Source organism: Fukomys damarensis, unplaced genomic scaffold (assembly GCF_012274545.1).
Source record: "Fukomys damarensis isolate Sample0158 unplaced genomic scaffold, DMR_v1.0_HiC HiC_scaffold_2, whole genome shotgun sequence".
Classification (NCBI taxonomy): domain Eukaryota; kingdom Metazoa; phylum Chordata; class Mammalia; order Rodentia; family Bathyergidae; genus Fukomys; species Fukomys damarensis.
In genome coordinates this window covers 8,032,337-8,043,360 of record NW_022900914.1, presented here as the reverse complement: position 1 = coordinate 8,043,360, position 11,024 = coordinate 8,032,337, and the positions used below count along the sequence as shown (strand labels likewise).

Below are 11,024 nucleotides of genomic sequence, written 5' to 3'. Positions count from 1 at the left end.
TGCCCAGCCCCCAGGCACCGCCCCAGCGCCAGTTTGCACTTGTTCTGTTCGGAACTAGTGGGAAGTCGCGGTGTTTGGAAGTTTAGACTCGAATCTGCATGGTTTCAGACTTGGATTGTTCTGTGTACCTAGCGGAGGAGGGGGCTCCTGGTGCTGCTGCGAGCCCGGCACTGTCAGCTGAGGCGTGGTTTTCGGGGCAGTGTCATGGGCTCAGGGCAGTCACCCTATCTTTGCGGGCCCCCAGCATCCTTGAAGAAAAGGGGACTACATAGATTCTGACATCCTGTGATTTGGTATGGAGATAGGGAAACTGAGGCCCGGATAGCTCCTTGATGATTTCCCTGCTGGCACCCACAGCTTTCAGTGGGGTGGAGGGTGCTGGGACCCTCCAGCCTTCCTGGGTCAGCTGGCCCAGCAGTGACAAAGAGGAAGAAAGGAGGCCGGCCGAGGCCTCTCCCAGGTGGACAAGGGAGAGAAGCAGGGGACCCCTAGCCTAGTTGGGGGCTGGGACCCTGGGGTGTTCCTGTGGCCGTGGCCTCAAAGGGGTCTATGCTCATGGTGTGACATTACTCTGGGCAAAGCAGGAGCCCGAGTATCCCTCCAGGTGTGTTAACTGTCACTAGCCAAGCTGTCTCTGAGCCAGGCTGGGCAGAGGCAGAGCCTCCCTCTGGTCTTGAGCCAAGAATTCTGCCTGGCGACATGGAGGGAAAGTGACCCGAATGGGAACTCAGAAGCCTTGGGTGTAAATTCTGTCCGTGTCGCCAGTGGCTGTGTGACCTTGAGTTAATTATCCCCACTCTCTGATCATGTCTATTTATTTTTTATAAAATGAAGTCTGCTGGCCTGGGCCTGCTTTAACCAACTACTGAAATATTTATTCTCTTTGTTTGTAGAACGATGATAGCTAGTCATGTTGTTCAGTGAAAGAGCCCTTGCCTTGCATATGTGAGGCCTTGGATTCTATCCCTAGCAGCGCACACACACACACACACACACACACACACACACACGCACACGCACTTATGGAAATAAAACAATGCTGGCTGCCTTTCCAGTTTTTCCATTTTTCTAAGCCTTATGAAATCTTAACCCAATGCTTCTTCTTTCCAGCAGTCTTCCTGGCTTCCTCACAGCAGAAAATGATCTTTGCCTTACTTGGATGTTCAACTCCAGCCCCCCCGCCCCAACCTGCCAAGCTAAACACTGTTTGGTCTTGTTGTGTTCCCCTCTGACTTCTACCTCCACATTCCCAGGTGCTCCCAGGGACTCCCCCAAATACACTTAATGACTAAATTGCTGGATAGGATATTGTATGCTTTGGTGTTGGATCAGAGTTCAAATCCCAAATCTTCCATGGAAGATGTGTGTGTGTGTGTGTGTGTGACAGAGAGAGAGAGAGAGAGAGAGAGAGAGAGAGACAGAGAGAGAGAGAGACCTCTCTGGGCCTTGGTTTCCACATCAGTAAAATGGAGCCATTAAGTCCCTGCCCCACAGGGCTTTGGAAAGGAATAAGGGACATAATGTGAGTGATGCCTTAGCCTGGGGCTGGGGCCTGGGACATACCAAGTACTCAGTAATGGCTCACTGCTGAATGAACAGAGGGACAGATTACTCTCCGGTTGTGGGGGTTGTTGGGTTCCAATAAAACTGGCATGTCTGCTGTCCTGAGGCCATTGAATCTTGTAGCTCAGTGCCTGGGGACAGATGCCTGGGGTGGACGGAAGCTTTGGGGCTGCCCTTAGAATGGGCTCCCCTGGTCCCATCATGGCCCCGAGCCAGGGCCCTGGAAAGCTGAGCTCCTGAGGCTCTGGCCTGGCCTGCCTGTACCCCAGCAGGGTGAGAACAGATTGTGCCTGCCAGTTCAGCCTCAGCAGCCAGACCACAACTCACCTCGACAGCTGGGCAGGACCCCAGCCAGAGCTGCTGCTTCTCCTGTCCTTCTTTGTCCCCAGGTGGGAGGACATGGCACTGGGGACAGGGAGTGTGGAATGTGGTCCTGGTCCCAGATGTGTGACCTGGGTGTGTGTGTGAGTGTGTGTGTGATGTTAAAGCTATTAATCCCTGGACTGGCCACCTGCCAGGGCTGCCTTCAAGAGTGAAGAGAGTTGGCATGAAAGCCCCTTGGCACCTGTGCCTCAACAGATGCAGTGGTGATGGTATCTCCCAGGAAGGAACCTGCGTGCATAACCCAGGGAACAGACCCCGCTCTGTGGAGTCAGGAAGCCACAGTTACCCTCAGGGTGCCACCCCACCCACCACTTTCCTGCGTTTGTTCATAGGCTCTGACTTCTCCTGGCCGTCATCTCTTAGGAAAACCCAGTGCCTGCCTGGCAGCCCTGCTACCCACTGTGGGCTGCCTGCAAAGCCCCTCGGTCCTCCCAGCCTGGTCCTAGCCCACCTTCACTCCTGCTCCTGCCATGATCCCCAGCAGCCCCTGGGGCTCCACGCCCACCAGATGTGCCACCACCTCCTGTCCACATCTTTCCTCAGTTCCCTCTTCCATCCCTTGCCAGCCCCAGTGCCCCCAGCCCTAACTTGAGCTGCAAGGGACAAACCCCTCCCTTCCTCGGCTCCTGAACAGTGGCTGGCCAAGCAAGGGAGGGACTCATCCAGGCAGCCAGAGCTCCTACTGGGTGAGTCTCCTGCCCCATACCGCAATGCCCTGTCCAGGGCAGTCTTGGCCTGCCCACACCTGGCCTTGGGTCAGATGCACTTGGCCTCTACCACAGTCTGAAGCTCACTAAGCAGGTACAGTTCTTACGCTTCATATGGGCTGCTTTTTTTTCTGGTACCGGGGATCAAACTCAGGACCTTGTGCTTGCGAGGCAGGTGCTGTGCCACTGATCTTCGTCCTCGGCCCTTAGATACAGTTCTATTCCAATCCTCAAAAACTTCCCACGAGGTCACTGTTATGCCTCCCTCTGCTTTACAAGTAGGGTTGGGAAGTATGGAGAGGCTTGGTGAGTTAGCCACGGCCACCAGGCCTTTCTGACTCTGTGTTCATCCAGTGGGTCGGAGCTCATGGAATGCCCGGGGAGGGAAACTGAGGCCCTTCCCTCAGGGAAGGCACTGTCCCAAGCTGGACATGGCACAAATGGGAAAGGGAGAGAGATGCTTTTCCAGGTGTGGCCCAGGGTGTGCACGCTGCACTCTTTGCCTGTCCTGTTGTCACTGGCTGGGAAAGCAGGTAGCTGCGAGGCACTGCTGACGTGGGTGCCCGGCTTGGAGGACTGCCAGCCAGGGCAGAGCGGTCCCAGGGCACTTCGGCTTCTGGGAAGTAACTGTGAGTTTGGCAAGATCCATCTGCCTGCCAGGCCTGCTGCCTGCCTGCTCCCTGCCCGTGTCAGGCTTGGCTCTGCCAGGGAGAGGCTGGGGTGTTGTTGCCCACCTCTTCCTTGTCCAGTCCCGTGAGTTTCTGGGCACAGGGCCCTGTCTGTTCCTCAATGGCATCAAAACACACAGGCTGCTCTTGAGTGCTCGGCGGAGATCTCCTGCTCCCTCCTCTTCTTGCCTCTTTTCCCGAACCCTCTGTGGATTTAAAGATCCTCAGAGCCAGGCCTTTAGCCATCATTTGGTCCAGTATTTATATTATACAGATGAGGAAATGGAGAAGCAGAGAGGGGAAAGCAGTCTGATCAAGGCCACACAGCTGGTGAAAGACACAACTGGATTATAGCCCAGGGTCCTCGATCACAACCTCGGGGTGCCATCCACTGCTGCCTGGCTCAGGTGTGACCAGAGCCATACCTGTCCAATCCCCAAGGGCCAGCAGATACTATTCTGCAGCACTTTAGCTAAGAGGTAGCTCTGGAACTTGGCTGGAGGCATGGAAGTCACCTGAGGAAACAGGTGAAGAAATCCTAGGTATCTTCAGGTAGAAAGTAACTAAGGGATGGGGTGGGAAGCTCTCGGCCTCTGTTCTTTTCTTTTCCTTCAAGGAGCTTGGACATTGGCTGTAGCTCTGCCTTCCAGGAGCACTCGGGGACCTAGAGGGGCCAGGCTGGCTGTCCCTCTCACTAGTCTTTCTCCCCCTGTGGCCCCATCCTTGTAGTCAAAGCACAGGTAGCTGCCCTCAGCCCTTAGCAATGGCCTTGGCTGGCTGGGCCTGGCTGCCTGCTCTGGCCTTTGCCTGCTGTCTGACTCGCACTGCTGCAGTCTCTGGCAGAGGAAGCCGTGGGGCCGGCAGGCAACAGCTAGGGTCTGTCCTGACCCAGGCAGGGCTTGGTCTTCCTCTTTCTGGGCTTCCGTTCTCCTCTTCTCAGTGGCCTAGGCAGACAGGCCAAGCTAGGAGGGTGTCCCTTTCCCACTGCTATCGATCCCTGGTACTATTTTCTTTGTTTACCTGCCTGGTTACAGAGTAAAACTTTTGTAAGATCTAATTTATGAAGCACGATATGTGCAGACTACATAGATCAGACACTGAATAGGTTATTGTTAAGGCTGTAATTAATTTATTTCCCCATCAAAATGAATTAAGGACACATCTGCCAATCAGAACTGCTGATTAGCGTGGGATAATTGACTGAATGAAGTAATTGTATGTTTGAAGTACTGAAAAGTAGAGAGGAGGTCTCTATGGGTTAGGGGAGTGGATAAGAGCACAGGCTCTGGGGTTAAACAGCTTTAAACCTTGGTCAAGTTACTTAGTCTCCTGGGCCTTGCTTTCCTCATCTGTAAAATGGGTGCAGTGATGTACATATCCCATAGAGTTGCTGCATAAGTAGACTTAAAATGCCTAGGATATGGAGATCAATAAATACTAATTATTAATATGAGTGTTTTGGAGAACCCCAAGGTTATATGGTCTTTAATATCCTCTCCAGCAGCAACATTCTATGGTCAGCCTTTCCCAAGGTTAATTCCCTGGCGCACCAGCTCCATGGAATGTTAATAACTGTTGGACAGAGAAAGGAGCTGCTTCGTTCAACTGGGGCAATCTGGATGAAACAGGATTTGTTGTCATTGACTTAAGCACATGCATTTTTCTCAGAGCCATGCATGTCACTGCGCAAGGCCATTCCAAGCTAGGAGTAGGTCCTGTTTCCCACTAATGTTACCAGGGCACATTTTTCTCACAGGGCATATTACCAGAAAAGGGTTCCCTGTGGAGCAGTTTGAGAAAGGCTCCTCTAGTGCGTCAGGAACCTCTCAGGTCCTTTTGTAGGTCTCTAACTTTGAGATTCTCTGCTGTCTCATCTCTGGGTGAACTAGAAATGCATAGCCCTTGGCAGTGCCTCACTGTACCAGGTCTCCCTGCAGATCGACTTATCTAATGTAAATACAACCCTGGCTGGGCCAATGTTTGTCCTGAGGGAAGATGGATGAGGTGACCTGTGGCCTGAAATACTCAAGGGCTGCAAAGTCTGGGTTGATGCCCGAAAGGGTTGATGCAGACATGGGTGCCTCCGAGAGGAAGGCCGGGATGGTTGTTGAGTGGCAGGGGACGGGGGACCTGTGCCAGGCAAGGGTCATCCAGAAGAGGGCCCTCGAGGACTCTGCCTCCTGGGGGGCTGAGGCACTGACAGGGAGCCCCCTTTGGCCAAGTGATACAGCAGTGTGGAGCCAGGAATTGGCACAGGGGCTCCTGGTTGTCATGTTAAAGGAGATGAGGTGGCGGGGATGGCAGCGGGCCTGGTGGGAATGGCTGGAAAGCACAGGTGCTGTCTTTCCCTCCTGGAAGATCTGCTCAGATGCCACCTATTCCAGGAACCTTCTGGACCCTTCCTCCCAGTGCTGGAGGGGCCCCCTGGTCCTCAGAGGAGTTCTGCATCGTGGGAGGATCCCCTCAGGGTCCCACACAGGGCCGAGTGGGAGCCGCTGCTCAGCCACTGCTGTTCAACCTCAAAGGCCAAGGTTCGGGAGGCTGTGGGAGAAACATCCCCTCAGACACTCGTTGGGGAAGGCATGCGAGGCCTTTGCTGACTCTTGGACTCTACTGCCCCCATGAAGTCCCCTGGCCCCCTTCAAAACGAGGTCAGCTTCAAGGCCTCGGAAAGAAGCCCGTGGCCCCCAGCCTGGCCAAACCCAGACTCAGGCCTGGGAAAACACCAGGACCTCCTGGAGCTGGGGTGGGGGTGGGGACCAGCTTGCAGAACTGGGTCTGGAGTTTGTCATGCTGCAGGCTGCAGCTCCCAGGAAGGACAGCTCCCGGCGCAGCACCCATCCCCTGGCTCCACCCTGCTCTTGCCCAAGGCCTCTCTTCCTATCTTCCTGGCTCTCCCCTCAGTGCCTGCCCCCACCCTGAACCCATGGGTCTCTCCTGGCCCTTCGTTCCATGTCAGCTCTCTCCTCCTCTCTCCTTAGTGGTCTTCCACCCACAGGTGCCCCTGTTACTGGGTGCACAGGGCCTCTGGTGCAGGGACCACCCATCCCCCCCTCCCCAGGCACACGTGAAATGGGGAGCTGAGGGGAGGGCGCTGGTGTCATGGAAAATCCCAACAGCAGCCAAGGTCAGTGTTTGCAGACACAGCCTGGCCCGGAGCCAGGCCTGCCTCCTGGGCTGGCTCCCTCGGGCCATCCCAGCGGCCAGCTTGGAGCAGGGGCCCTCACAGGCACCCTGGCGCAGCTGAGGGTGCCTGGGGCAGGGGCCTCGGGAGTGACCAGGGCCAGAGCTCGGCACACTGCGCAGCTCACCATGCCCATTTTGCCAATAGACAAACTAAGGCCCAGAGAGGAGCAGGGCTCCAGCCTCAGGTCACGAAGCAGTGACCCAGTGAGGGCTGTCCTAGCTCAGGCCTCTCGGATTGCTCCATACCGCACAGCGGCTCACCCACAGCCTGGGCTGCTTAGGTCAAGGAATAGTAAAGACCACTAAAGCAAGGCCAGCTTGAGGCTGGATTGGACTCCAGGTTGCTGACGTAGCCAGGGTAAGGAGACCAAATGATCTGACCGAGCTGACCTCAAAACACTTTTCATTGGGAGTAAACCAGACAAACACTTTCAGCGGAAGCGTGTTGAAAACTTCAGTGTTCCACCCAAAGCAGAGGTCGTTGCCTCACACACACCTGAAATGTGTGGCCAAGGTGATCGGTGTTTTGGGAGGGATGATTTGTGATGGGGCAGAGCGGGAGCTGGAGGTGGAGAACTTTGGTGGGGTGACAGGGAGGGCTTTGTGGAGGAAGTGACATTGGTTCTGAGCTCTGAAGGGTGGATTGGAGATGCAGGATCTGACAAGGGTACCTGGTGTGTTAAGGGCCGAGAAAATACACCTCATGGCGCGCTCACAAGTGAGGGTGGTGGGGGCCTCCGGACTCTCTCAAAGGCGGCTTCATGATCCACAGCAAGAAACTTAGAAAGACATCTGCCTGGGGACCCTGTGGTGCCACTTCTAGGAATCTCTGCTAGGAAAATAACCAGAGATGGGAACAAAGATTTATGAACAGGGATGTTTAAAGCAGCATTTTCATTGTGAAAAATTGTAAAGAGTCCAAATGTTCACCAATAGGATTTGGTTAAATATATTAAGGTATATTTATGGGGCAAAATATTGTGCAGCCATGAAAACGCTGTTCCTGATGAGGCTTTTAATTACACAGAAAGCTACCCTATCACGGTGAGATCCCACACTAGGAATATATAAATATAAAAAGTGTATGTGCACACATGGGCACCCACAGAAAAGGAAGCTGGGAGGAAACACTTTATTAAAAAACACATGGAGTTTATCTGTGAATGGCTTATGCTCGGTTTTAATTTTCTTTTTCATACATTTTATGTGTTCTGCACAAAATAATCTATGACTTTTTTAAGTAAAAAATTAAGACTATTATGAACTTCACAACAACATCATCAAAAGTTTTCCTGGAGTTTTGGAGCAGGAAGTTCAACTGAAAAGTGAGAGCCGTTGAGGTGGGCAGGGGCTAACCTTGGAGGTGCTGGAGTTAGGTTCAGGAATAAATTCCTAACTGGAAGGCCATGGGGAGCCATGGACAGCTCTTGAATAGGGGAGGGGCATCCCTGGGCTGGGGCTGGGGGCGGCAGCAGGAGATCCGGGGCAGAAAGATTCCTTAGTGTGTCGTTCAGTAGTCACAAACTCATTCCTGAGCTAGAGGGAAGGACGTCATTCAAGGGTTCAGAGGTGAGGTGGAAGAAGGGGAGGAGAGCGGGTACGTGGTGTGTGGGATGAGCCTGTGTTTGTGGGTGGGACGGAGCCCCGAGAGGACACGGATTTTGTCTTTTGTGCACGACTGTGTTCCCCATACCTAGAAGGAAGCTTGGCACAGATACAGAATAAATCTCTGCTGAATGAATGAGTTGGGGGGGGCATCTGAGTTGAGCCAGAGGCAGGGGTGGTAGATGGAGTGCCGGGCCCAGGGTGGGCAGCCTGGAGTCCAGGAAAGGGCACTGACCCGGCACAGATGGGTCTGTCCACCTCACTGGGTGCCGTGGCCTCGGTCTGGGCCCTGTCTGTGTCGTGTGACTCCATGGACAGGGGCTCTGTGAGCTCAGAATTTCCAGAAGATTGGATGTGGTGGGGTTTTAATTAAATGAATCCGCCAGGACCAGCCTGGCACTGAGAAAGGAATTCTGTAGCCCAGTTTAAAGTGGACTTGGCCCTTCCTGCAGATGGCTGGCAGCGCCAGTCCTCCCCGAACACTTGAAGGCCGCGTCTACCTCTGGCATCGGGCTGCCCTAGTCGTTCACATCTGCTTTCCCGGGCTCTCCCCAGTTTACCCGTGGAGGGGAAGTGGAGGCCCAGCAGCGTCTCCACGTCGAGCTCCCAGAGAGAGCCTCTCGTCTCCAGCTGGAAGCCTGTTGGGTCTTGCAGGCCACAGCGGTCAGCCCAGGTGTGGGCCTAGAGCCTGGCACCTGAAACCTCTTGCCCTGGGGTCAGCAGTAGAGCTGGGTGGGGCCCAGACACGTGAGGGAGCACAGGTGTGAAGAGAAGTCCAGTGGCCTGGCACTGCCCTAGCGCTGCTGCCGCCTTACTGCAGGACAGACATCAGCAAACTGGTTTCTCTTATGTGGTACTGGGACAGATCCCAGGGTCACCTGCTCTCCAGTGCTCTACCACAAGCAGTGCTCTACCAGTGAGCTATGCCTCCCACCCCAAACTTTCAATTCATTAATTTACTTATTTAAATAGTTTTTTGTTTTGTTTTTTGAGACAAGATCTCCTTCTGTAGTGCACACTGTCCCAGGACTCACCATGAAGCTGAGGCCAGCCCCAAACTCAAAGACATCCTCCTGCCTCAGCCTCCTGAGTGCTGGGATTATAGGCATGTGCCACCATACCTGCCAAACTTTTTAATTAATTTATTAAAATTTATTTTTTTTGGTACTGGGGATCAAACTCAGGTCCTTGTGCTTGCACTGAGATTGTGATTTAGCAATGAGCTAAATCCCCGGCCCCAAACTTTTAAAAATAAAGGGCCAGATAGTAAATGTTCTGGGCTTCCCGGGTCCTGTGATAGCTCCTGCCGCTGAAGCCATCACAGACACTATGTAAATGAATAAGTGGATGTGTTCCAGTGAAACTGTTGACAAAAACAGGGAGTGGGCCAGATTCAGCCTAGGGTCCCAAGTTGGCTAAGGCTGCTAGTGCCTCTGACATTGAATTTTCTCACCCAATGAATAGGACATTCTCTAGCCTAAAAGTTCCCGTCTGCCCCTCCATCAGAGTCCATCTTAGGAGTCACTTCCTCCGAGTTCATCCACGTACACAAGTCGGAGCCTTCACCACCCTTCAAACATTCATCCATTTAACCAGCATGTTTTTGAGTTCTTGATATTACTGTACCGTACATTCTGAATCTAGAACAATAATTCTTTGTATTTCATCTGCGTAGGGCTTTATCACTTACATAGCAATCTCCATACATTCTACTGTTTGAGCTACAAAGCGGTCCTATAGAGAAGGTGTTGTTACTGATATCCCGTTCTACAGATGGGGAAACCGAGGCTCAGAGAGACAAAGCAATATTTATCTCAGGTCATACACGTTAGAGCCGAACTTGAAAGTCAAAAGCAGTTCCTTCCCACTGGGGTGGAAGTCAGAAGACCTGGGCTCAGATTCTACTGTGTGATCATAGGCAAGACCCTCTCTCACCCTCTGGGCCTCATGTGCCTCCTCTGGGATGTGAAGAGACTGGAGGAAATGTTCTTGAGGCTCTTCAGCATTTCAGGACCCTGGCCCTTCTGTGAAGCCATGATCTGTCGCCCTCAAGCAGTGGAAGGAGCTGGAGTCTCAATAAGAGGGTCAGACAACGGCCACCGGGATTGTTAGGTGCTCAAGCAATGCCCTGGGCCTCTGGTGCACATAGGATCTCGGTCCTGGTGGGGACTGATCAGATGTGGTTGGGAGGGTGAGGACCCGTGGGCGGGCCCAGTCGGCCTGGCTCTGAGGACTAACATTCTCCCAGTTAGAGAAGAGGGACAGCCAGGACCCCAGAACCCATTGGCTACCAGTACCCCAGACAACTTTCCTAAGGGTGGGTCACATGGCTACCTGTCCCTGCTTGAGGCTTCCAGGGCCAAGACAGGCCAGAGAATTCGGGGAGTCTTAGTCCCCAGCTTCTTCCTCCCAGCCACAGAGCCCCGAGGGACCCAGTGTCCCTTCCTTCTTCTCCTGGAGCCCATCTCCTGGGGGCTGAGTTTTTGCTTCCTTTTGCTTCTCTGGAGGCTTCTGCTTCTTAGTTTGGTCTCATCTTGGCCTCTGAGGCTTCTTAGCAGCTCAGTTCCTGGCAGGCCGCAGCCACGGGAGTGGTGGTAGTGGAAGTCATCAAAGCAGTAGTAATAATCATAAAGCACCCATTTAGGGAGCATTTGTCTGCCAGACACTAAGTACTTTGCACATATTATTTTATTCACTCTTCATAGAAATTTTATACGAATTAGCTCCACTTTACAGGTGAGGAAACGGAGGTACAGAGAGCTCCCCTAACTCATTCTAGCCCACACAGCCAGTGAGGGAACTGAGTGGGGGACACACTCAGGTCTGTCACCTCGGACAGCGTGACCACAACCACCAGCGTAGATGCTGTGCTCTAGAAGGCAGGAGCCCTGAGTCTCGGGCCTGAGCTAAG

At 53.4% G+C, this 11,024-nt stretch overlaps 1 protein-coding gene across 1 annotated transcript in view; it reads right to left on the bottom strand.

Annotated features, from left to right (window-relative positions):
* Positions 1-7,442, bottom strand: part of Kcnk3 (potassium two pore domain channel subfamily K member 3) — a 10,018-nt gene extending 2,576 nt beyond the window's left edge. The window contains exon 1 of the mRNA XM_033762148.1: positions 7,180-7,442. Coding sequence (XP_033618039.1) covers positions 7,180-7,213 — 34 coding nt within the window. The 5' untranslated portion in view covers positions 7,214-7,442. The remainder of the gene's footprint in view (positions 1-7,179) is intronic.
* Between the last annotated feature and the right edge of the window lie 3,582 nt (positions 7,443-11,024).